Source organism: Thalassophryne amazonica, chromosome 14, assembly GCF_902500255.1.
Source record: "Thalassophryne amazonica chromosome 14, fThaAma1.1, whole genome shotgun sequence".
Taxonomy (NCBI): domain Eukaryota; kingdom Metazoa; phylum Chordata; class Actinopteri; order Batrachoidiformes; family Batrachoididae; genus Thalassophryne; species Thalassophryne amazonica.
Window position 1 is genome coordinate 45,064,420 of NC_047116.1, and position 27,656 is coordinate 45,092,075.

At 41.4% G+C, this 27,656-nt stretch overlaps 1 protein-coding gene across 2 annotated transcripts in view; it reads left to right on the plus strand.

Annotated features, from left to right (window-relative positions):
• The window catches only part of LOC117524148 (ephrin type-A receptor 6-like), an 866,515-nt gene that overhangs the window by 463,920 nt on the left and 374,939 nt on the right, over nt 1–27,656 (plus strand). For both annotated transcript variants that reach the window (XM_034185882.1, XM_034185881.1), the window contains one exon: nt 18,645–18,980. In XM_034185882.1, coding sequence (XP_034041773.1) covers nt 18,645–18,980 — 336 coding nt within the window. The remainder of the gene's footprint in view (nt 1–18,644; nt 18,981–27,656) is intronic.

A 27,656-nucleotide genomic window follows, 5' to 3' on the forward strand; every position in this document is an offset into this window, starting at 1 on the left:
TATATAACTGCAACTGGTGCAAATATAGGTCGATGTTATATATCTGTATTCACTATAGGGAGATCGTTCTTAAATACATCTGATGAATATGATGCTCCTGAACACATCGTCACTGATGTAACCTGGTGTCCTCGGGTGTTTCGGGTCTTTCAACAATCATACACCATCTTCTAGGCAACCCATCACGGTTGATCAGACAACGGTGTTTTTTCAGGTGGCATTTGCTTGTCCCCATTTACCTCATCTTCAGATCTAGAGCCATCCCGAGGCTGCTTCGTGATGTTCTTGATAGCTCTGGTCCTTGCTAGTACTGTGATGCCCAGTACACTGAGAGCTCTGTGGAGTGACTGACCCACAAATCCTCTACAGCCTACTTCAATGGGCAGTCACCTTGCCTTCCAGCCCTGCTCTCGACAGCCATTGACCATATGTTTGCATTTGGTCCCCTTCCTTTCGTGAGCCTCACCCAAACGGTCTTCCCATGCCACCGTTAGCTCCATGATAAGGATGTTCTTAATAGCCTCGGAGACCAGAAGTATATCTGGCCTCAAAGTGGTGCTGGTGATGTGTTGTGGGAGTCTCAGCTGTTTCTCAAAGTCCACAAGGAGCTGTCAATCCCGGGCTGTTGACAGGATCCCTGCTGCCACATTCCTGTGTCCTGGCCTTGGCCTGCACTCTTGCCTTGACAAAAGCTACTGCACTGGTGGTATTTTGCACTTGGCTGCAGCTACTGATTCCTTTGTTGATGGCTTCTGCAACTGGTTTCAGCACCTGATTATGGCACCAGGTGTAACGGCCCTCGCCAACAGCGGGCAGTTTGGGGTCTCCACTTTTGCCCAGGTGAAGAGGTTCGCTGGGCTGGGCAGGACATCATGCACTGCCTGGATTAGGAAGGTGATGCAGTGTGGCTCCGACTGCCAGAGTTCTGTCCAGGTGACTTTCTGCTATTTTCCATTGCCTTCTCCCACCTTGTCCAGCCCCCCTTTTGCCTCAGACCAACCAGTTTGCTTGATCTTTTGTCCTCTACTACAGCCCTCACCTCCTCCTGAATCTGCCTCCACTTCTCCTTCCCCTTACATCCTCTGTACCGAGGTGTTGGGAACATCCCAAGCCCACTCTGCCATGAGCCACCATACCCACCAGATCCTTTTGGCACAGCTGGGACTCAAGGGCAACCAGAGCTTTGTGCTGTTCCCATAGAGCAACATAGAGCAATGCTGCTGAGACTCCTGGACCACCCCAGCCATCTACTGAGGCAGTTGCTGACCTTCCTTTCTAAGGTCTCCACAGTGGACATGGGGACCTTATAAATAAGTAGTGACCATAGTATTCTTGACAGAATATCATGCTGGTAAATCCACACTTTAAACTTGCCTGGGAGGCTGGATCTGTCAACTGCTCTTAGCCAGCTATTCAGTTCCTGCCAGGTGGACTGAACCGATGAAGAGTCCTTGAGGCTGCTGTCAAATACTTTGCCCAAGCACTTCACCGGCTTCTCAGAGATGGTTGGTATTTGCTTCCCTTTGATGTTAAATCAGAACTTGTCGGTGACCTTGCCCTTCTTCACCACTAGCGATCCGGACTTGCCGGGTTTAAAATTTATCTGCACCCACTGGATAAGCTTTTCCAGCCCTTGCAAGATCCATCTACCTCCTGTTACGGACTCCATGGTGACTGTTACGTCATCTATAAAGGCCCTGATTGGTGGTTGGCAGATCCCCGATGGGGTCCGGGGGCCCCGACACCATGGTTCAGCTGACTTCACAATCATGTTCATGGCCAGGGCAAACAAGGTTACCAAGATGGTGCAGCCTGTGATTATCCCAACCTCCAGCTTATGCCACTCAGATGGTACGGCTCCTTCTGAGACTTTCATCCTTAACTGATCATAATAATCCAGGATCAAGTCTGCAACATGCTGTGGCACACGATGTTTTTTCATGGTGGTCTCAACCAGCTTGTGGGGGATGGGGCCATATGCATTGACTACATTTACCACAGGACTGTAAGGTCCCCTTTGTTTTCACAGGCTTCCCTGATGAGCTGTGTCACCAGTCCAGTGCGTTCTAGACACCCCAGAACTCCAAAGATCCCTCCCTTCTCCACCAACATGTCTATGTAGTTGTTGCTGGAGAAGAAATCAAACAGCTGCCTTGCTATTGATGCTGAAGAAGATCTGTCCTTCCACGCTCAGCAGGGAAATCATCCTGAATTGGCCAATCATCTTTGAATCCTCCTCTTTAGTGATCAAGACTCCTTCTGCACATCTCCACTGCTGAGTCACCTTCCCTGTACTCCAGATGACTCTTAAGATCTTCCAGAGTCACTTAAGTAGCAATGGACAGTACTTGTAGACTTTGTACGGGACACCACTTGGTCCAGCGGCAGAGCTAGATCTTGCCTTCCTCACAATCTCCTGGACTTCATTCAGTAGTGCTTCCTTGGTGTCAAAGACCTTGGTGGGAGGTGGTGAATCTACAAGGATGTCACACTGTCCCAGCTGCATCTGCCTGCTGGGCTCACTGTAGGTATTCTGGATGTGCAGATCTAGCTCCTCCTTTGAGCAGACCAGATTGCCATCTTGCTTCTGTTCCAGCATGAAGCCAAAGAGATTGGCAATGAATGAAGCTCACTTCCTAGCTCTCTCCTTTCGGCACTGCCATTCTGCTTTGAATAGTCATCAACCTCTTCCTCAAGATGGCCCACAATTCTGCCATCCTCCCTGACTTGCTTGTACTGCCTCTTGAGGGACTTATTGCATAGAAATCACATGTTGGTGCCAAAACCCATAGTTTGGAATTTGGCCACCAGGTGGCCACCATCGAGTTCCAGGACTGAGGGGACATTTTTCCAAGTTACTTCTATAATCATATAAATTAGGGGTCAGTCCAAAATTTTCCGATGTTGCTGAGACAATTTATTTTTCCAAAATTTGTGAAATTTGAAGAAGTTCATCAATGGTAAATATCATTGGAACCACTCAATAAAACATAGACCTATAGGCCCCACCACTCTGCATAGTTTCACCAAATTTCAAGTCATTCAGATGAAAAATACTCCAAATCTAAGGGCCCCTTCACACATAACATGATTGAAGCCGACTAGCGCATGAAAGAGGAATTGCATGCCATTCGTGAAAAATTGGAGCTGTCTCTAACACCTCGTATGCCTGTCGCTACAACTATTCGCGCACACAAGCGGCTGAAAAACAAAGAGTGCCCTGTGAGAGCCCATTCAATCCCTCTCGCAACAGGTGTTGGCCTAATTCTAGGTGACACAAACGAACATCTAATAACACTCATGGAGCACTTAGGAAATGTGTGGCCATTCGCTCTGTCAGCATGAAAATAGCGAGCAGATGAACACATGTAGTGTGCCGGGGAGGGGGGGTGGGAGTGCACGTGCATGAACTGCTGACATAAATGTACAGATGGGGACTAGCCAGCCGTGTCTGAGCACACACAGCACAGTGAGCCGCCTCGCAGCTGATCACCAGCCAGAGACTCACTGACAGCTGCAAATGACAGCTCAGTGCACACGACGTGTCACATTAATAACACAGAGACCACAGCCAGGACAGGTATATTAATAAGTACTACACTAACTACACTGAACAAAAATATAAACGCAACACTTTTGGTTTTGCTCCCATTTTGTATGAGATGAACTCGAAGATCTAAAACTTTTTCCACATACACAATATCACCATTTCCCTCAAATATTGTTCACAAACCAGTCTAAATCTGTGATAGTGAGCACTTCTCCTTTGCTGAGATAATCCATCCCACCTCACAGGTGTGCCATATCAAGATGCTGATTAGACACCATGATTAGTGCACAGGTGTGCCTTAGACTGTCCACAATAAAAGGCCACTCTGAAAGGTGCAGTTTTGTTTTATTGGGGGGGGATACCAGTCAGTATCTGGTGTGACCACCATTTGCCTCATTTAGTGCAACACATCTCCTTCGCATAGAGTTGATCAGGTTGTCAATTGTGGCCTGTGGAATGTTGGTCCACTCCTCTTCAATGGCTGTGCAATGTTGCTGGGTATTGGCAGGAACTGGTACACGCTGTCGCATACGCCGGTCCAGAGCATCCCAAACATGCTCAATGGGTGACATGTCCGGCGAGTATGCCGGCCATACAAGAACTGGGACATTTTCAGCTTCCAAGAATTGTGTACAGATCCTTGCGACATGGGGCCGCGCATTATCCTGCTGCAACATGAGGTGATGTTCTTGGATGTGGCACAACAATGGGCCTCAGGATCTCGTCACGGTATCTCTGTGCATTCAAAATGCCATCAATAAAATGCACCTGTGTTCTTTGTCCATAACAGATGCCTGCCCATACCATAACCCCAATGCCACCATGGGCCACTCGATCCACAACATTGACATCAGAAAACCGCTCACCCACATGACACCACACACACTGTCTGCCATCTGCCCTGAACAGTGTGAACCGGGATTCATCCGTGAAGAGAACACCTCTCCAACGTGCCAAACGCCAGTGAATGTGAGCATTTGCCCACTCAAGTCGGTTACGACGACGAACTGGAGTCAGGTCGAGACCCCGATGAGGACGACGAGCATGCAGATGAGCTTCCCTGAGACGGTTTCTGACAGTTTGTGCAGAAATTCTTTGGTTATGCAAACCGATTGTTTCAGCAGCTGTCCGAGTGGCTGGTCTCAGACGATCTTGGAGGTGAACATGCTGGATGTGGAGGTCCTGGGCTGGTGTGGTTACATGTGGTCTGCAGTTGTGAGGCTGGTTGGATGTACTGCCAGATTCTCTGAAACGCCTTTGGAGATGGCTTATGGTAGAGAAATGAACATTCAATACACGAGCAACAGCTCTGGTTGACATTCCTGCTGTCAGCATGCCAATTGCACACTCCCTCAAATCTTACAACATCTGTGGCATTGTGCTGTGTGATAAAACTGCACCTTTCAGAGTGGCTTTTTATTGTGGGCAGTCTAAGGCACACCTGTGCACTAATCATGGTGTCTAATCAGCATCTTGATATGGCACACCTGTGAGGTGGGATGGATTATCTCAGCAAAGGAGAAGTGCTCACTATCACAGATTTAGACTGGTTTGTGAACAATATTTGAGGGAAATGGTGATATTGTGTATGTGGAAAAAGTTTTAGATCTTTGAGTTCATCTCATACAAAATGGGAGCAAAACCAAAAGTGTTGCGTTTATATTTTTGTTGAGTGTACATACCCAGTTACAAATAACTAAAAAAATTATCACATAACACAGAAACAGACAGTGACATGTTGGTGTGTGTGCTGAACAGACAGGGGGCATGGCCGCCGACAGCAGCAGCTGTTGAGATCTTTGGCTCTGAACATCACGGCTGGGGAACACGTACTGTGTTTTGATGGACATGGCCTTACAACTGTCCACTGTGATGGATGTGTCTGCTTGCTGTCCTCACATGGACATAACTAAAAACATATATCGCTATTGCAACGGGCTGCAGTGAGCGAGCGCACAGTGAAGAGAAAAATAAATTTTGATTTCAGCACCACTGTGAATTGGATAGCTCCTCCCCCGCAGTCAGTGCCATGATGTTGGTATGTTGACCTGCAGGCTGCAGACTCTTGTGCACATGTGATTCAGAGCTGGGGTGTTAAATCTAGATTCTTGACAACTAAACAAGTTTCTAATCCAATAACTCAAGTCATGTATTTGATTGTAAAATCCAACACATTTTGTAAATATCTATATAGACCTCATAGTATAGGTGGGTGCGTGCATGTGTGTGATTGCGCGTGTAGTGTACATCTAATATCTAGTAACATGCGCATAGGGCCTGTCAATATAGCTTGCACTGGAGCCCATGCTGAAGTTGCTACACCACTGTTGAAAATGGCTGTGCACCAACACTCCCCATCCACCTTGATGGTGCTTGAGAGGTGCTGCAAAGAGGAATGAGCAAAACTGTGCGATCACCTTAGTATTTCCTGTTTTTCTTGTTGTTTAATGCTGACAAATTTTACTGTATTTCTTGTCTTTCTGATGCTTGATTCTGTTTTTTCTCTCTATTTAAGGTGCAGCTCCATCCAGAGATGGGTGTGGTGTTTCTGCTGGAGACCCTCCTGTCCTCTGCACCAACAGCTTTTCCTGTATATTTGTTTTGTGAATTGTTCTGTAATTTATGTGTGTAGCATGGCCCAAACAGAGGGTCACCCCTTTGACTCTGGTCTGCTTGAGGTGTCTTCCTTGGAGGGAGTTTTTCCTTACCACTGTTGCTCTGGGGGTTAGTAAGGTTAGACCTTACTTGTGTGAAGTGCCTTGCGAACAACTATGTTGTGATTTGGCGCTATATAAATGAAAATAAATTGAAACTTAAAATTATTCAAAAAGACATGAGGCTGTAATTGATGCCAAAGGTGTATTGAGCAAATGTTGTGCATACTTATGTGCATGTGATTTCCTTATTTTTAATAAATTTGCAAAAGAATAATATATAAAAAAAACTTTTTTCATGTTGTCATTATGGGGTGTTGTGAGTAAAATTTTGAGGGAAAAATGAATTTCCTCCATTTTGGAATAAGGCTTAACATAAAATGTGGAAACGGTGAAGCGCTGCGAATACTTCCCGGGGACACGGTGCTTTACATGTACCCAGTTGAGTGATTACAAGAGCCCATTGGCACACTGGGTAACAAACACACTGTGCACAAACAAGGGATGGAAAAAACAAAATAATGATTTCCCTTTATGTTTTCAGTAACTGAATTATACAACCCCAATTCCAATGAAGTTGAGACATTGTGTAAAATGTAAATAAAAACAGAATACAATGAATTGCAAATCCTCTTCAACCTATATTCAATTGAACACACCACAAAGACAAGATATTTAATGTTCAGACTGATACAATGTATTGTTTTTGTGCAAATATTTGCTCATTTTGAAATGGATGTCTGCAGCACATTTCAAAGAAGCTGGGAGTGTGGTATTTTTACCACTGTGTTATATTACCTTTCCTTCTAACAACACTCAATAAGCGTTTGGGAACTGAGGACACTAATTGTTGAAGGTTTGTAGGTGGAATTCTTTGCCATTCTTGCTTGATGTATGACTTCAGTTGTTCAACAGTCCACGGTGCCCGTTCTCATATTTTGCACTTCATAAGGTGCCACACATTTTTAGTGGGCGACAGGTCTGGACTGCAAGCAGGCCATTCTAGTACCCGTACTCTTTTACTACGAAGCCACACTGTTGTAACACGTGCAGAATGTGGCTTGGCATTGTCTTGCTGAAATAAGCAGGGACGTCCTTGAAAAAGACGTTGCTTGGATGCCACCATGTGTTGCTCCAAAACCTGGATGTACCTTTCAGCATTGATGGCACCATCACACATGTGTAAGTTGCCCATGCCATGGGCACTAACACACCCCCATACCATCACAGATAGTGGCTTTTGAACTTTGTGCTGGTAGCAGTCTGAATGGTCTTCTTCCTCTTTTGGAGGACATGACGTCCATGATTTACAAAAACAATTTGAAATGTGGACTAATCAGACCACAGCACACTTTTCCACTTTGTGTCTGTCCCTTTCAAATGAGCTCAGGCCCAGAGAAGGCGGTGGTGTTTCTGGATGTTGTTGATGTATGGCTTTTACTTTGCATGGTAGAGTTTTAACTTGCACTTGTAGATGTAGCGACGAACTGTGTTAACTGACAATGGTTTTCTGAAGTGTTCCTGAGCCCACGCGGTAAGATCCTTTACACAGTGATGTTGTTTTTTAATGCAGTGCTGCCTGAAGGATGGAAGATCACGGCCATTCAACATTGGTTTTCAGCCTTACCGCTTACGTGTAGAAAGTTCTCCAGATTCTCTGAATCTTCTGATTGTATTATGGACTGTAGATGATGGAATCCCTAAATTCCTTGCAATTGAACATTGAGAAACATTGCTCTTAAACTGTTGGACTATTTTTTCATGCCATTGTTCACAAAGTGGTGATCCTCGCCCATCTTTACTTGTGAATGGCTGAGCCTTTTGGGGATCCTCCTTTTATACCCAATCACCTGTGGAATGTTCCAAACAGGTGTTCTTTGGGCAATGTTGCCCCTGTCCCAGCTTTTTTGAAACATGTTGCAGGCATTCATTTCAAAATGAGCAAATACTTGCACAACAACAAAAAAGTTTGCACATTAAATATCTTGGGTTTTGGTGTATTCAATTGAATATAGGTTGAAGAGGATTTATAAACATTGTATTCTGTTTTTGTTTATTTATTTATTTATTTATTTCACATAACATCCCAACTTCATTGGAATTGGGGTTGTATTTCTGCTTACTGAAACTGCTTTAATTCCTTTTGAGAAATTGTGCTTGAACAAATGCCACATTTTGGCTAAACACAGTCAGCAGGCTGTGTAACAATTCTTTTTAAAAATGTGTATCATATCAGAGAATTATTTCAATGAAAATAGTGTGACACGTCAGAATGGATGCTCTTACATTACAGACATTGTCTATCCTAATGTTACACAGACTGTGAACATGCCTGTGCAGTGGCACTCTTTATTTTCACCCAGAGCTGACACCACAGTTTCCACTTCATTTATAAATTGTGCAGTGGCACCGGGGTTGCTGTCAGTCCTCTGTAAAGATGATGTGCTGTGCTTTCCATTAGCCACAGGTAGTGAGGAGAAACAAACAAACAACAACAACAACAACAACAAAAAACAACAAACAGAAAAAGCATGCTTTCAGAATGTGTGTGTGATTTTTTTTTAATGGGTTAACATTCAGCATGAATTGAATTAAATTTAATGTTAATTGTGCCAGTGCTGTTAGTTAATAAAATCATTTACTTAATTGCTGCATACTACCATTAAGTGCACACCACATTGGTATCACAGCCTTTTAATACCTCAATGCGATCATGTGAGGGAGCATCAGCTGCCTACAACACTTGGGTCATGTGGAGTGTCTTTCTGAACCTCAGTGCTGAGGATCCCTGCAGCTGGAGAAAGTCAAGGTGATGTGCATGTTTGCCCAGGCTGCAACAGACAGATGGTTACTTTCAAGAGGTCGGAATAGACCAGTTTCCTCCAAACATATTTGTTATCCTGGATCCAAGGGGTGGTGGATCCAGAGATACGTGGCAACATGTGGCAAAAATGCAATGATTCTTACATTTATTCTGACTTTTGTTTCATTGCAAACAGTAGGAATCCAACATATTTTATGCTTGTCTGATCAACATCATTTTATTTGTTTATATAATTCATTTCTGTATTTAAGGCCTACAACACATTGCAAGAAAAGTTGTGATGCCAAAACATTTACCACTTTGTAATGTAGCCATTTGTTCTCACAGCACTTACAAGATGTTTTGGCATTAATGATACCAATCGATGATGCATGTCCGGTATTATTTTGTCCAGTTCTTCCTGCAAACTCTTCTTAAAAGGTATGCAATAGTTCGGGTCATCATTGTTGCATTTTTTCCTTTCAAAATTCTCCACATATTCTCGATTTGGGACAGGTTAGGCTTGCATCCAGGTCAGCCCAGTACCCATATCATCTTCTGCCCCACCCATGCCTTTGTAACGTGTGCACAACATGGTTTTGCATTGTCTTGTTGAAAAATTAATTGATGTGCCTGGAAAAGAGGGCATCTTAAAAGCAAAGTATGTTGCTCTAAAATCCCATTGTACGTTTCTGCATTAATAATACCATCACAGATCCTGGCTTTTTGACTTGATCCTGAAAACACTCTGGACAGTCCTTTTTGTCTTTGGACTGGAACTCAGAGCATCCATTTCTTGTTCTTCTAAAAAAATAATAATAATATCTGGAATACTGATACTCCATAACAGAGTAATTTCTAGACAAGATTAAAGTGTCCTATTTTTTGCAAAGATTTAAGTGGCATTTGTGACTGTACAATTGTATTGTAGTACTTTGTAAACATTTCCCATAATATCTGGAATACTGATACTCCATAACAGAGTAATTTCTAGACAAGATTAAAGTGTCCTATTTTTGCAAAGATTTAAGTGGCATTTGTGACTGTAACATTGTATTGTAGTACTTTGTAAACATTTCCCAGAACAGTGTCTTGCCCATGTTGTTATATCAGCTATTGATGAATGACAGTTCTTGATGCTGTGCCATCTGAGATCATTGGTGTTCAGCTTAGTCTTGCACCCTTGCCTTTTAAGCACTGAAATTCCTCAAGATTTCTTGAATGTTTAAAGACATTATGCACTGTAGAGCAGTGGTGGGCACAGTTCCGATAATCTGATAACCGATAATTATCGAAGATAATGTTTTCATTATCAGATTATCTTTTTAGATAACTTTAAAAACCATTATCAGACTAATTATCTTGTGAAAAATTTTTGTCCGATAATTTTAGACCGACAACATGGTAAATAAAATTGAACAGCTACAAATATTTATAAAACTTAAAATCAGTTGAGCACTTACCTGTTAAATGTTTCATAACTGATGTGTAGTTCTACTCTCTGCAAAACAGAGAAGAACTGCTTTAAGAAGAAACCGCTCTATCATCTGTAGACAAAGGAGAATGGGTCTTTAAATAAAATAAAATAAAATAAAATAAAATAAAATAAAATAAAATAAAATAAAATAAAATAAAATAAAATAAAATAAAATAAAATAAAATAAAATAAAATAAAAAAAACTCATTTCTCTTAACCCCATACTGATATCCGGGCAATATCACCCAAGTCATCCAGAGGCATACATTTTTAACTTATGGTTCAACTTTTAACCAAACTAATGTTGGACAAGTTATTTAAATTAATGTTGTGTCTGAAGTTTTATAAAGTGAAAATATCAGATATATGTTTTAGTTTTAAAGGGATGCGCTAATTTTTAAGGTTTTAGTGTGGATATATATGCTGTGCCCAGCAGTGCATTATGGGTAGGATAGGGTAATCTCAAAACGTTCACAACATGAGAAATGCATTTCAGACACTCTGATCAGGCTCTACAGACAACAGCATTAAAATCTAGTGCCTAAAACTCTTGTGAATATATTCTCTGGGTTTATAGACGTTGTTATTGTGTCTGCATTTATTAAATCCCATGCATCTTAAATGTAGCAGACACGGATTATCTGGAATTTTGTTTTGGCAAGTTTTCAAGGTCTCTACTGCCATCTACTGGCCAGTAGTGTTCATTCCCCCTATTGACGTATCCCATAATCCCTTGCATGCCAGAGAGTCACTGCAGTCGACAACAACATATAGAGAATCAACACGATAACAGTTGTAAATTAATATTATACTACACTATACTACTTAAGAGACTGCTGCATGATAACCTGGAAACTTGCTAAAACAATTATAACAAATAATCTGTGTCTGTTATGTTTAATCTGCGTGGAATTTCAGACATATTATATATATTAGTCTAGAACAAAGAGGACAAACATTGTTGTAAAGAATAATAATCAAGACGTTAAAGAGCAAACTTCACTTTCCCCCAGAATAACATGATCAGGAAGCAATTGTAGCTCACAGCAGCTCCCATTGAACAAAACGGAGAGACAGCCTGTGATTCCCGCATGTTTACATAAAATAAACACAATAACGTCTATAAACCCAGAGAATATATTCACAAGAGTTTTAGGCACAATATAAAAATAGTTTTATGTTGCAATGTTAATGGTGTTGTCTGTGTGCAGCGGTTAAAGTGCAGCGTGATCAGAGTGTCTCAGTGCAGTTCTCAATGTTACTGAGATCTCACAGCGTGGCGACCTCTCCAAGGTTTTGTGGGATTTGAAACATCAATAGGGCAAATAGCCAACATTTATGTGTCAAGACAATATTGAGTGCACATTTTACAATATAATAAAACGTGCGCACATTCTTTCCACATGCAAAACATTTTGCGATGACATTTCCAGGGCTCTGTAAAAATGCCTGCTTTTACAAATTAAAAAATGGAATATTTTACAAAAGCACATTTATCTGTAAACACCAACACACAACACACATCACATTAACGTGTTGGTTTACATAATGAATGACTGAACCAATCAGTGTTTAGCAGAGGCACATTTTACCCAGAATCCTTTGCGATCTGTCTGTGTTTGTTACAAAACCTCAGAATTAGTGCATTATTCGACATTAAAAGATATACGTTATATTTTAACTTTGTACAAAAGACAGAATTGACATTAATGGAGTTATTCTATCGGTATTAATGTTGTTTATAAATCAAAGCCATAAGTCAGCACTGCTTTATTTTCCAAGACCTCCGCCTGCAGCATTGTGATTGGTAGAGAGCTCAGCTTTGTGGCTGGTCTCAGATGGCTTCTGTGCTAGAAGCCATGTGGTAAACAAGAGCCTCCAGTAGGAGGCAAGATGGTAAAGACAGAAGTGTGAGCTCATTGTTTGGGTTTGTTGTTGTTTTTGTTGTTATCAGAGGTGATCATGGTGTTAAAACTCAAATTCAGTTTATTAGTAGTTGCAAATGTACTAGAGACAATACTGGAATTTATCGGTTATCAGTAACTTCCGATACATTTTTGGGTGGTTTATTGTTTTATCTGTATCAAAGATAACTTTTCAGTTATCTGATTATCTGTTAACAAAATAATTTTTTTGGTTATCTGTGCCCATCACTGCTGTAGAGGGAGACATATGCAAATTCCATTCAATCTTTTAAACATCAACCATTTTCTTATTTTTTTTTTTTTTTTTTTTTTTAATGAACATCCTCTTCCCGTTTTTGTTTCTCAAACACTCAGACTTTCTTGGATAGTGCTATTTACCAGATCACGATTTTTATGATCATAACATTGCCTGTTTTAAATAGAATCAGTAAAAGCTCAGAATTTCCCCCATACCAACATTTTTGGAATGTGTTGCAGGTCCTGAAAGGTGGGGATTAATGAGTATTAAATAAAATGAAGTTGAACAGAAAAAAAAAAAATGTAGTACCTTTGGCTAATATGGTCTGCAATGAAACAGAAGTCAAAGTAAATGTAAAGATCACTGCACGAGTTTTTATTTTCATATCATCAAAAGTAGACTACATGACATGACATACAATAACATGCTTTTGGAGGGCGGTATGCATTTTCAGAGGCCCGACGTCCATGCCCAGTTGCACAAAATGACCGATATTCACCCGAGTTGGATGAAGTGGTAATTTGTTCAGTTTTGGAGTGTGTCACTCCAACTCTCCGCAGCCAAACTGCTGCTTACTGAGCTCGGCCACTGTGAAAATGGAGCACCATCAGATTCTGTTTTTGCTGCTCATCTTCTGTTTATTTCTCACAGGGTGAGGGCTAATGCTTTTGTCGGGGCAGATGCATCTTCAACAAATATGTTGACTATTGGACTTGCTCCAGCAGCCAGAGCAGAAACATACATAGAATACTCCAACCAACCACCACGTTTGGTATGAAGGGGTCAGGGGTTTGCTTACACTTATGCTGTAAATGAATGCTGCATTCAGCCTGAAATCCCAGCCCATGGTTTATGTGAAATCATCATCAGACAGGTCCAGAAGATCATTTTAGTTTCCACCCATGTTGGGCAGACGTTTTTGAGTCCCCAGGTGCTGGTTAACTTGTTTAAAGAATTCCCTTGTCCCCTTGTTCATCAAAGTACTATGTCTTTTATTATGCTATGCTATTTGTTCCTGGGTTTATACCTCTTGGAGAATGCGATGCCTCTCATGATATGTGAAACTTACTTTGTGAAGTCTCACACAAGGTGAAAAATGTAGCATAGTCACACTCTTGTTTCTTTTCCTCACATTTGTTCTCTCCCCCCACCCCCCCACCCCCCCTTTTTTCTATACATACCACACAGGTGCTCCTCAATATGTTTATATTCATTTTCGGAAGGTGGATTGAATGATACAAAAAAAAAATGGAAGAAAAACAGCAAAAGTCAAACAAAAACAAATTTTAGAATGCACTTTCCTCTCTTCCTTACAAACTGGTGTTTTTAAGCTTTTTATTTAAAGTGAAGCTCCAGTATGTTTCAACCTGGTCTTTTTTTATATGTACAAAATAATTTAAATCATACATTTAGAGAATAACCTTGATGTGTCTGATGATTTGGAGACATTCATGCTGGTTATACAGCGGCTATTTGTAACTGTATAACAGCATGAACGTCCGCAAATCATCAGACACAAGGGGGTTATTTCAATTCTACATATTTAAATTCCATCATTTGCATGGTTTATTTTTCTGTAGGTAATTCAGTCAGCGAGGCCTACCGTCGAGCAGAGGCAGTGTCGCTCCAAAGTGAAACGGTAATTCTGTATCAGAATCCACATCAATACTTTCATATGGTAGCTTAAATTCACCCATTTCGGTGGCGGTCCATCAAATCCATCAAATTTGAAATGGTAATTCTGTATCAGAATCCATGTCAATACTTTTGTGTGGTAGCTTAAAAACACCCATTTTGGTGGTGGCAGCGGTGGTACATGACTTTCTCTTGCTCTCAGCTAACAGCGCTAACAGCTATCAGTGTGTTCTGTCAAATTGTGCATCTCATCCCCCTGACCGGTGTGCTGATGAGATGTCATTCCTGTCAAATGCCATGCGCACTATAGTTGGGACCGGAGTAATACATCCAAATGTGAAACGGTCGAATATTTTCCCTCCGTTACCCCAATATTATAAAGTCTGAAATCTCACACGATTATCCAATCAGATTCGTGGAAAAAATGTAACTGGATTAGAATGTTGATTAATGCCAACACTGTTACAAGCTACATGGATCCTCATTATCAGTCAATTTGTAATGAATCAGTGGAGTGCAGGGCCACCCAGTGAACTGGGACTTTAAAATAAGCAGCTGACTGCATAACATCCCATTTTAAAATGTTTGCACTGAACAAAATACAAATGTAACACTTTTGTTTTTGCTCCCATTTTTCATGAGCTGAACTCAAAGATTTAAAGCATTTTTTATATACACAAAAGACCTATTTCTCTCAAATATTATTCACAAATCTGTCTAAATCTGTGTTAGTGAGCACGTCTTTGCCGAGATAATCCATCCCACCTCACAGGTGTGGAATATCAAGATGCAGATTAGACAACATGACTATTGCACAGGTGTGCCTTAGGCTGGCCACAATAAAAGGTCACTTTTAAAAGGCCATGGAAGTGAGGTTTTCCGGACAGGTCTAACTGGGAGGAGGTGCTGGGGAAGACCCATGACATCCTGGAGGGTTTATATTTCCCAGCTAGCTTGGGAACAATTTGGGATCACCCAGGAAGAGTTACAGGATTTTCCTGAGGATAGAGAAGTTTGGAATGAGCTGCTTAGTCTACTGCCACTACAACCCAAATCCAAATCAGTGGCAGAAAATGAATTAATGTAATTACCCTAGAACAGGGGTGGGCAATCATGTGCCATAAAGGGCCGAGACATTGCAGGTTTTCCTTGCTACCACTCACCTTCGCAGGTGATTTCATTAATGTTCAGGTGTCTCAGCAGGTGATTTCATTGATGACCAGGTGTTTATGTGCTTGGGAGAAGCTCATCAGCAACCCACCAGGTGAGGTGATTGGTTGCAAGGAAAACCTGCAGTGTCTCGGCCCTCGTTGCCCACCCCTGCCCTAGAATATACAAAATTTCCTGAAATGATGACAAAAAATTAACTTTCTCAAGATATTTAACTTTTTTAAAGATGCACCTGTACATATGAAGAGCCAATTCTAAGATTATGAAAACACCTAGATTCATTCTTCCAGGTAATTATGCACCAATGAACAGATGGTTATGAATACTATATCCTATTTCTGCTCATAAACAGCCCTAAATCCTTCATGCTGCAGCTGTGAGGATAGTTTGACTGCACTTGTTGAAGTTTTTGCTCAACCAACATCTGATAAACATAAGCTGATATTATTTTTTTTTTAAGTTTTCAAGGCCAGTAGGGCTCCAATTATTGTGAAATGCTGTGCATAAAACACAGTTATGGATGCAAAAATCAAACCAGGTAAGAGAAAGCCACATTTATTCTTTGAAATGCTTGCTTCCCTTCATTCGCACACTGAGATTATTTTAGTTTAATTCATGTGACATTGTGTAAAACATTTACTTTGTGTATATGTAAAAGAAGGAAATGCAGATAAAAGACACAGGTGATTGGGGGATGTCACAGAACAAATAGGTAGAGGTGCAGAAAGAGTCTGGGCTAGATGGAACAAATAGTGAAAAGAGAAAGGAAGGACAGAGCTGATACTGATCTTCCTCTGGAGGAGAATAGGAGCTGATTGATGGCAGTGGGGTTGCTTTGCGGGAGGCGAGGTGAGCGCATGGGGAGAATGATAGAGGTGAGATAATGGCAGTACAGGCAGAAGCCGATAAAGAGGGAGTGAGAATGGACATACACTGACAGAAATAGGAGGAGTTTCCCTGTCAGCTGAGATTTTTTTTAAGCAAAGGTGAGTACAGAGAGGGATGGAGATTGTAAAGGGAAGGGAAATGTCCAATTCTCTAAGCAGACAGTGTGTCTGGCATCACGGGAGTGTTCAAATCCCTCCGGCCTTTAAACTCCACCTTGTTGACAGTTGGCTGCCTGCTACAGCACAATACATACCCTGACACACACATACACACATCCAAAAACACACAAAAAATACCTCCAAAATAAAGACGCAGGAATACAGTCAGGCCCTTAAGTAATAGGACAGTGAGAGAATCTTTGTAAGTTTCCCTCTGTACACCACCACAATGTAATGTAGATTGTCAGTTTTATTTCATGAGGTATTAACAAAAATATTGCCTTAACAAGAGTAATCAGAAATTTCTGATATCCAAATTCAGTGGAGTCTTCCATGCCCTAATATGTATCTGTGGTGCAGATTTGGTCAATTTGTCAAAATACATGGAGTCGTTTCTTAATTTTGCTAACAGACAGACAGTTAAATAAACACTGATGATTTTATTATGTCCTGGGTGGACATAAAAATTTAGGAAGTACAGCCATTTTTATACATAGTCACTCAATTCAGGGTCTGCATACTTTGAAGGGTCCATTCATCGACAACATGTAAGAAGGCTCCATGAAATGTAGACGACAAACGGAGCCTTCATTACCATGAAATCAAAGGATACAACTGGAGATTCTTTTGCGGCCTATACTGTGCTTTTACTTTTTGTCAAGATTAAGTGGTTGGTAAATTGGATGGGGATGGTGACCAAGCTGTTATGTGTGGTTGTTTCCCGTTTTGGAAGATTCCCAGTTGAAGACCACCCCTGCCCGTTCTCCATTTAATGTGGAGTTGCATCAAGAAGGGCATCTAGTGTAAAACTTGAAAACATGCAGGTCCACCTCAGATCTGCTATGCCAAAGCCAAAGGGACTTACTAAATGATTAGTAAATTTTAAAAAGTCTACTTTGCGCTCCATTTATACAGTTCCAAATAAGTAAAGTATAAATGAGTATTGAAAAATTATTTATAAACTATAAGCTATGAGCAGCCCAAGACTTTAGCTTGTCAAGTGCAGCTGTTAAGGTTGCTAGGTCACAGGGAGTAGGAGCAGGATAAAATGACGACACAATAGCAAAATGCCCTGTGGGCTAGGTAGACCACCTCATTTCAGAATGGGGGGGCGCCACGATCTCAGAAGGCCGGATCCATGTAGGACGCAGCCTTTGAAGCATGTGGCCAATGAACTGAGACACAGCCAGTGTCTTAATTTACAAAGCACATAAATAACTGGATATACTAAATATAAGGATTATTTTTAAATACAAATCATGACCTTTAGAGTCAGTTTAGTTTATACAAGTCAGGGGTTGGATACCTAACATTCCTGAGTCACTTAAAATGCCTTGGATTTCACTTACATTACTTGTTTAGAAATACAAGCAGCATGGTACTGTGTGGTGAATGGCATATCTCAAAAATAAATTGACTGTGAAAGATGGCTAAGACAAGTGAGGGAAGCCAACAATATTTTTTCCCCTGTTATAATCAGGCTATTCCCAAGCTACACACAGCAATGGGACATTTCGTCACAATTAGATGCCACACAGGCATGGGGTATACCCTGGATAGGGTGCCAGTCTGTCGCAGGGCCACATATAGACAAACAAACACATTCACACACCGACAGACAATTCAAAGTTTCCACTTCACCAAATACATGTCTTTGGACGTGGGAGGAAGCTGGAAATGCAAACACGGGGAGAACATGTAAACTCCACACAGAAAGGTCACAGGTGGGAATCAACCTCATGACCTTATTGCTGTGATGGAACAGTGCTAACCACTAATCCACCATTCTTCTGAAACATGAAAAATGCAGAACAAAATGTCTCATTTTTAAAACAAAAATATTTGTGGCATTTTCAAAAATACCATATGACTTTTAGGTGATAAAACTTGCTTTCTTTGAGACTTGCACTTTCAAAGAAAATGTTTTTTGTTTGTTTGTTTGTTTTTGTTTTGTCATGGACTTAAGATTTTTGAATTTTAAAGTATATGTGACTTTTTTGTGTTTCAAATTTGAGCGTTTGTGGTGAAACTCCACAAAAGCCTTGGTCTTCATCAATGTTAACTGCAACCACATATTTCAAAACTGGCCTTTGATAAAGTATCACATTAATCTCTTCATTATATTTTTCATCTGTGTTGTTGGCAGGCCCTCCATCTCCTCCTCGTAATTTGATGTTTAACCTGAACGACACTTGCCTGTTGCTAGAGTGGTCCCCTCCCAGCGACATGGGCGGCCGTCGGGACCTGACCTACAACGTCCAATGCAAACGCTGTGGACCCAAGCCCGATCAATGCGAGCTCTGTGAGGAGGAGCTTCGTTTTCTGCCACGACCATTAGGCCTGACCAATGCCACTGTTACCATCACAGACCTCTCAGCCCACGCCAACTACACTTTCGAGATTGAGTCACTCAACGGTGTGTCAGGCTTGAGCTACTTCCCTCGACAGGTGGCCATTATTACAGTCAGCACTGATCAGACTGGTGAGCATATTATTTTATTGGATGGATGGATGGATGGATGGATGGATGGATGGATGGATGGATGGATGGATGGATGGATGATCGATGGATCGATTGATCGATGGAATTTCCCCTGTATTGTCAATTTTACTGCACCCATGTCGCCTTGAAATTGTAGTTACACTTGTAAAACTCCTGATTAACTTAATAATGACATGCAATAATGACTTGAGAACCATCCCTGGTTCTCAAGACCAGGCACCTAAGTAGCTCTACTCTACTCTTTTCTACTTTTCTATTTTACTCTTCCTTTTTAAATATTTAAATATACCTTAGTATAGTAGCATAGTTCCACCTTAGAATTGGAATATAATATATATGATATACCTTACTCAATTTTCATGCTTATAATCAGATTGTAGAAATTGCATATTGTCTTCTAGAAGCATACAAGACAGACAGCATCAGCTCAGCCGTTTACAATTTCAACTACATTTTATTACTATGAGGTTCCCACTACAAATTTAACATTTTATTGCACACACATTTGTGTGATTCATCGTTAGTTCAGTGGCAAATGAAGGACACCAAAACTAACAGGTTTTGCTGATACATGAAACTCTATTAATGTGCATAGCTGGTCAGAATTACTGGGACCCTGGAATTTTAAAAACACAATGTAGAATATGTTCAAAAACAAACACAGCTGGCACATCAGAAGTGCAACAAAGTTCAGCTAATAACACAACACCCGTTTCTGTTTTAATTATTGCAACACAAGTATAAAGTGCATTAGAGCAGCACATCGTTCCATCAAGTGTGCACGTGTATGAATTGCACTTGGTCATGTTTTACCTTGCTGGAGTTGTAACAGGTTAGACAGCCAGTCAGTTGAGCCCATGCTTACACAGGCCAAGAAACAGGCTTTATAATTTTCAGGAGTCAACTGCAAAAATCCAGATCTTGGGGTCAAGAAAGTAACAGGTTTCTCAAATAGGAATTTTCACCTTTTTTATGGTAGCAAACATACATTTGCTTGAGTATAGACTGTTTGTGTTCTATCCACCACTGTATGAAGAAAACAATTAATTGTACAATTTATTTTTTTTCGCCTTTATCTCCTTTTGTAAATGGAGATGGGAGGCCAGTGAAGTTGTCTTTAGCCACCTTCTTGCTCCAGGTTTTTTTTTAATATCTATATTTCCTTGGGGACATTGTTTGTTGTGTAGAACGCTTGTGCTTTTAAATTCCGATTTGCAAACGTCCATTCTGGTTGCTCCCTCTTCAGTCTGTCTTCCTCCCCTGATCATTCTCAAACACCATTTCCATTGTTTGTTTACACTCCTCCTTCTCTGTTTTTTCCAAACACCTTTGTGCATTTCTTCTCCCTTTCTTCCTCCCCTTCCCTCTCTACTTCTCTGTTCTGCTGCTGCTGTGGGAGTCTGGGAGAAATATGTTTGCTCATACAGTCGCAACACATTAAATGCATTATTTTGTATCACCTGGGACAGCTCCAGGCTTTTACAGGTAACATGGTGTTACATCCAGCCTTTTTATTTCATTACAACGCCCTCTTTAGTTCCTGGTAGTGGCAGGTCCCACAGCTGTACACCTGAATGGTGTTATTTAAAATGCTCAAGGGATAAGGTATGGTTCTGTCCCACAGCCAGTAATAAGCACACTCATGATGTATCGTACCACTATCGTCTCAACGGAAAGTACTGTTCAACCAATAATACCCATATAAACTATTGGGCCAGTTATTGAGGATTTAATATTAATCTGTCAATGATCAGTCCCATTTAGCAGCTATATCCTCCTGACTTCCAAGACACCCACACACACATACATAGACATATATATATGCCCTGGTAGGCAGGACGATATGATAATACTGTATGTTTTATATATATACTCAACAAAAATATAAACGCAACACTTTTGGTTTTGCTCCCATTTTGTATGAGATGAACTCAAAGATCTAAAACTTTTTCCACATACACAATATCACCATTTCCCTCAAATATTGTTCCCAAACCAGTCTAAATCTGTGATAGTGAGCACTTCTCCTTTGCTGAGATAATCCATCCCACCTCACAGGTGTGCCATACCAAGATGCTGATTAGACACCATGATTAGTGCACAGGTGTGCCTTAGACTGCCCACAATAAAAGGCCACTCTGAAAGGTGCAGTTTTGTTTTATTGGGGGGGGGGGGGGTACCAGTCAGTATCTGGTGTGACCACCATTTGCCTCATGCAGTGCAACACATCTCCTTTGCATAAAGTTGAAGAGAACACCTCTCCAACATGCCAAACGCCAGCGAATGTAAGCATTTGCCCACTCAAGTCGGTTACGACGACGAACTGGAGTCAGGTCGAGACCCCGATGAGGACGACGAGCATGCAGATGAGCTTCCCTGAGACGGTTTCTGACAGTTTGTGCAGAAATTCTTTGGTTATGCAAACCGATTGTTTCAGCAGCTGTCTGAGTGGCTGGTCTCAGACGATCTTGGAGGTGAACATGCTGGATGTGGAGGTCCTGGGCTGGTGTGGTTACACGTGGTCTGCGGTTGTGAGGCTGGTTGGATGTACTGCCAAATTCTCTGAAACGCCTTTGGAGACGGCTTATGGTAGAGAAGTGAACATTCAATACACGAGCAACAGCTCTGATTGACATTCCTGCTGTCAGCATGCCAATTGCACGCTCCCTCAAATCTTGCGACATCTGTGGCATTGTGCTGTGTGATAAAACTGCACCTTTCAGAGTGGCCTTTTATTGTGGGCAGTCTAAGGCACACCTGTGCACTAATCATGGTGTCTAATCAGCATCTTGATATGGCACACCTGTGAGGTGGGATGGATTATCTCAGCAAAGGAGAAGTGCTCACTATCACAGATTTAGACTGGTTTGGGAACAATATTTGAGGGAAATGGTGATATTGTGTATGTGGAAAAAGTTTTAGATCTTTGAGTTCATCTCATACAAAATGGGAGCAAAACCAAAAGTGTTGCATTTATATTTTTGTTGAGTAGTATCCGACCTTTTTTTTTTTTTTTTTTGCTTGCATGAGCCAACCTTGAACCTTCGTGCGCATGCGTGAATTTTTTCATGCCTGTCGATTAAGTCATTTGCTGGCAAGCAGCATTTGTGTGAGGTCATGTGTTGTGCTCTCGGTGGTTTTTCATTGCAAGGAAAATGGCAGAACAAGTGGAGCAGCGCTACTGCATCAAATTTTGCCAGAAACTGGGCAACAGCCAGGAGGAAACCATTCAGAAGATTCAGACGGCTTTTGGTGACAATCCTATGGGCATCACACAGATTAAGGAGTGGTACAACCGGTTTAAAGATGTCCGCACAACGGTGGAGAGCGCGCCGCGCTCCGGTCGGCCATCAACATGCTGAAATGACCAGATCAATTCCAAAGTGAACGCTGTGGTGATGCGGGACCATCGGGTGACTATCCGAGAAATTGCAGAAGAGGTGGACATCAGCACTTTTTTCAGCACATTCCACTGTGACAGAAGATTTGGCCATGAAAAGAGTGGCTGTGAAATTCGTGTCGAAGCTTCTGACGGCGGAGCAAAAGCACCTTCGCATTGAAGTCTCTCAGGACATGCTGGACTCCGAAAAATGATGTCCACCTCTTCCGCAATTTTTTCGGATAGTCACACAACTGAAAAGCCACCAAAAGCCGCCTGAATCTTCCGAATGGTTTCCACCTGGCTGTCGCCCAGTTTCTGGCAAAATTTGATGCAGTAGCGCTGCTCCAGTCGTTCCGCCATTTTCCTTGCAATGACAATCTGTCGAGAGCACTACACACATCCTCACACAAATGCTGCTTGCCAGCAAATGACGCAATCGACAGGTGTAAAAAAATTCACGCATGTGCATGAAGGTTCAAGGTTGGCTCATGCAAGCACACGTGATTCAAATCCATCAGGTTTTTGCAAAAAAAAAAAAAAAAAAAAAAAAAGGTCGGATACTTTTCTAACAGACCTCGTATATATAGTTAGGAAAATAAGTATTTGAACACCCTGCAATTTTGCAAGTTCTCCCACTTACAAATCATGGAAGGGTCTGAAATTTTCATCATAGGTGCATGTCCACTGTGAGAGACATAATCTAAAAAAAAAAACAAATCCGGAAATCACAATGTATGATTTTTTAAATAATTTATTTGTATGTTAGTGCTGCAAATAAGCATTTCAACACCTGTGAAAATCAATGTTAATATTTGGTACAGTAGCCTTTGTTTGCAATTACAGAGGTCTAACGTTTCCTGTAGTTTTTCACAAGGTTTGCACACACTGCAGCAGGGATTTTGGTCCACTCCTCCATACAGATCTTCTTCAGATCATTCACGTTTGGAGTTTCAGCTCCCTCCAAAGATTTTGTATTGAGTTCAGGTCTGGAGACTGGCCAGGCCACTCCAGGACCTTGAAATGCTCCTCCTTAGTTGCCATGGCTGTGTGTTTGGGGTCATTGTCATGCTGGATACCCAGCCATGACCCATCTTCAATGCTCTTACTGAGGGAAGAAGGTTGTTTGCCAAAATCTCGTAATACATGACTCCATCCATCCTCCCTTCAATTCGGTGCAGTCGTCCTGTCCCCTTTACAGAAGAGCACCCCCAGAGTATAATGTTTCCACCCCCATGCATCACGATTGGGATGGTTTTCTTGGGGTTGTTCTCATCCTCTAAACATCCATGATTTCTAAGTGGGAGAACTTGCAAAATTGCAGGGTGTTGAACACATCACCATTTTTCTCAATAAATATATTTCTATAGGTGCTGTTGACATGAAATTTTCACTAGATGTCAATAACAACCCAAGTAATCCATAGATGCAATGATACCCAATCAAATAAAATGGAATAACATTAGAAAAATATTGAACATGCTTACTGAAATTTATTTAATACTTTGTACAAAAGCCTTTGCTGCTAATGACAGCTTCAAGGTTTCTCCTTTATGGAAATGAGTTGTATGCATTGCTCAGGTGTTATTTTGGCCCAGTCTTCCACACAAACAGTCTTCAAATCTTGAAGGTTTGGTGGTCCTCTTCTATGAACTCTGATCTTTAATTCTTTCTATAGATTTTCTGTTAGAGTCAAGTCAGGTGATTGGCTGGGCCATTCTATCAGCTTTATTTTCATTTCCTGAAACTGTCATGGTTCGGCCCCATCCCAGCTCCTGTTATGATTTTGTCCCCTCTTTGATCCACTGTCTGCCTCGATTGGTTGTTTTTCTTTACCTGTGTGTTTAGTGTCATTCCAGTTGTGTTCCTGCCTTTTATTCATTTTCTTGTTCTGCCTTTTTCCCACTGTAGTCACTGGTTGTATTATTTGTTTGTTATGCTTTAGTCTTGTCTTAGGTTGTTCTGATCATCCCTTTTCTGTGTATTATACTTTTGTCTCTGGTTTTATTTTCAGTTTATCATTTATTTTCTGTTCAGTCATTTTTGGCATTATCTGTTATTCTGTAGGCTCGGGTTTTGTTTTCTGTTCTTCTGTTTAGCCTGTAAGTTGTTTTGCCATTTTTTTATTTTTAATTTTTTATACTTTTGCCATGGTCAGTTCTGTCCTAGTTTAGTCTTAGGCTTTTATTTTCTGGCTGGTCTGTTCACCTTAACATTTATTAGGTCTTCAGTCTTATCTTTCCGTTGGCATTTTATGTTGTTCACTGTTGGTATTTCTCTCACTATTCCCATTCTTCTCTGTCTCACGGCACTAGTCTATGTATTTTGTCTTTTCTGTTTTTCTTTCAGCATGAGGATTATTTTCTCTCTTGGTTTTGTCCATTCAGTCTTTTTGCACTCTGCCATGTCCACCTGTATGCCACACCCCCTTCCTGATTCATCTCACACACCTGTTCTCACTTTCCTCATTTCCGCCCTTGTTATTTAAGCCCTCTGTTTTCACTTGTGCCTTGCCAGTTCGTTGATTTTCATAGTCCTCATCCCAGCCCTTTTCATAGTTCTGTCTAGTCTTGCCATGTTCTGACATTGTTCCGTTTTGGTGACCTTGCTTTTTGCTTCAGCTCATGAACTTTGTCCACCCATGTATTGAATTCTGCTTGGTTTTTGACCACACCTCTGCCTGCCATCTACCTGTACCTCCGCTCCATTGATTGTCAAACTGTGTACTGAATCCCAGCCCGTTTTAATGATAAAGCCTTTTTAACTCCAATGTCACAGTGTGTGAGTTTTGCATCTGTGTCCCACAACCTTCTGTGCCATGTCACCTCAAGCTCCTGTCAGAAACCAGTTGAGAGTTTGCTTGCCTGTGTGTTTGGGATCACAGTCTTGCTGAAATGTCCACCCTCGTTTCGTTTTCATCATCCTGGTAGATTTTTTATCAAGAATGTCTTAGTACATTTTTCTATTCATCCTTCCTTAATTTATATGAAGTTTGCCAGTGTCATCTGCTGAAAAGCAGCCCCATACCATGATGTTCCCACCTCCAAACATCACTGTTGTTATGGTGTTTTTGGGGTGATGTGCAGTGTCATTTATGGTGTGTATTATGGCATCCAAAGAATTCAGTTTTTTTCTCATCTGACCAGACTATATTCTCCCAGTATTTCACAGGCTTGTCTAAATGTTGTGCCACAAGCTTTAAACAAGCTTCAAAATGCTTTTTCTTCAGCAATGGAGTCTTGCTTGATGAGCTTGCATACAGTCCATGGTAGCTGAGTGCATTGCATATTGTTTGCATTACAATTTTACTTGCTAATTCCAGGATTTTCTGAAGCAGTCTTTGGCTCTTGGACAACGCTTCTGATAATTCATTTTAGTCCTCTCTCAGAAATCTTTCAAGGAGCACCTGGTCATGGTCAGTTTATGGTGAAATGATGTTCTTTCCAATTTCAGATTATGGCCCCAACAGTGCTCAATAAGGTTGCAAAAATCTTGAGAGAGCTCTTTGCTTTTACTCATCATGAGAAGTTTCCTGTTTGACACATTAGTAATGAGACACCTTATTATAGGCCATCAGTTCGGAGTGAATTAGTTGATATTAATTTGCATTGACAAGGGGCAGGACTACTTTATGATTACTGATAGATTTCAGCTGGTGTCTTGGTTTTCTGTGTCTTTTTGCACTTCCTTTCTTCAAGTGTTCAATACCTTTTTCCTGTCATTTTACATTATTACTCATAACTTCATTTATGAACATTTAAGGTTTTGTTTCTTTGTATGGGTGGATTACATGGGTTGTTACCAACAGCTGGTGAAACCTTCATGTCAGTAGCACCTTTAGAAATATATTTACTGAGAAAAATGGTAACATGTTCAATACTTATTTTACCCGGGGTGTGTGTGTGTGTGTGTGTGTGTGTGTGTGTGTGTGTGTGTGTGTGTGTGTGTGTGTGTGTATATATATATATATATATATATATATATATATATATATATATATATATATATATATATATACACGAGGGCTGTCAATAAAGTAAGGGTCCTTTTTATTTTTTTCAAAAACTATATGGATTTCATTCATATGTTTTTACGTCAGACATGCTTGAACCCTCGTGCGCATGCGTGAGTTTTTCCACGCCTGTCGGTGACGTCATTCGCCTGTGAGCACTCCTTGTGGGAGGAGTCGTCCAGCCCCTCGTCGGAATTCCTTTGTCTGAGAAGTTGCTGAGAGACTGGCGCGTTGTTTGATCAAAATTTTTTCTAAACCTGTGAGACACATCGAAGTGGACACGGTTCGAAAACTTAAGCTGGTTTTCAGTGAAAATTTTAACGGCTGATGAGAGATTTTGAGGTGATTCTGTCGCTTTAAGGACTTCCCACGGTGCGAGACGTCGCTCAGCGCTCTCAGCCGCCGTCGTCAGCCTGTTCAAGCTGAAAACCTCCACATTTCAGGCTCTATTGATCCAGGACGTCGTGAGAGAACAGAGAAGTTTCAGAAGAAGTTGGTTTCAGCATTTTATCCGGATATTCCACTGTTAAAGGAGATTTTTTTAATGAAAGACGTGCGGACGGATCCGCGCGTCGGGACGCAGCCGACGCGGTGCGGCGGCACAGGAAAAACACCTCCGTGTTGATAACCATTTGTAAAATCCAGGCGGCTTTTGATGGCTTTCAGTGGAGTGAGTATATGAGAAATTGTTTAACAGGCAGGACATGTTCCAACTTGTCCTTAAGGCTTTCAACAGAGGTGTTTTTCCTGTGGCGGAGCGTCGCGGCGGCTGCGTCCCGACGCGCGGACCCGTCCGCACATCTTTAATTCAAAAAATCTCCTTTAACAGTGGAATATCCGGATAAAATGCTGAAACCGACTTCTTCTGAAACTTCTCTGTTCTCTCACGACGTCCTGGATCAATAGAACCTGAAATGTGGAGGTTTTCAGCTTGAACAGGCTGACGACGGCGGCTGAGAGCGCTGAGCGACGTCTCGCACCGTGGGAAGTCCTTAAAGCGACAGAATCACCTCAAAATCTCTCATCAGCCATTAAAATTTTCACTGAAAACCAGCTTAATTTTTCGAACCGTGTCCACTTCGATGTGTCTCACAGGTTTAGAAAAAATTTTGATCAAACAACGCGCCAGTCTCCCAGCAACTTCTCAGACAAAGGAATTCCGACGAGGGGCTGGACGACTCCTCCCACAAGGAGTGCTCACAGGCGAATGACGTCACCGACAGGCGTGGAAAAACTCACGCATGCGCACGAGGGTTCAAGCATG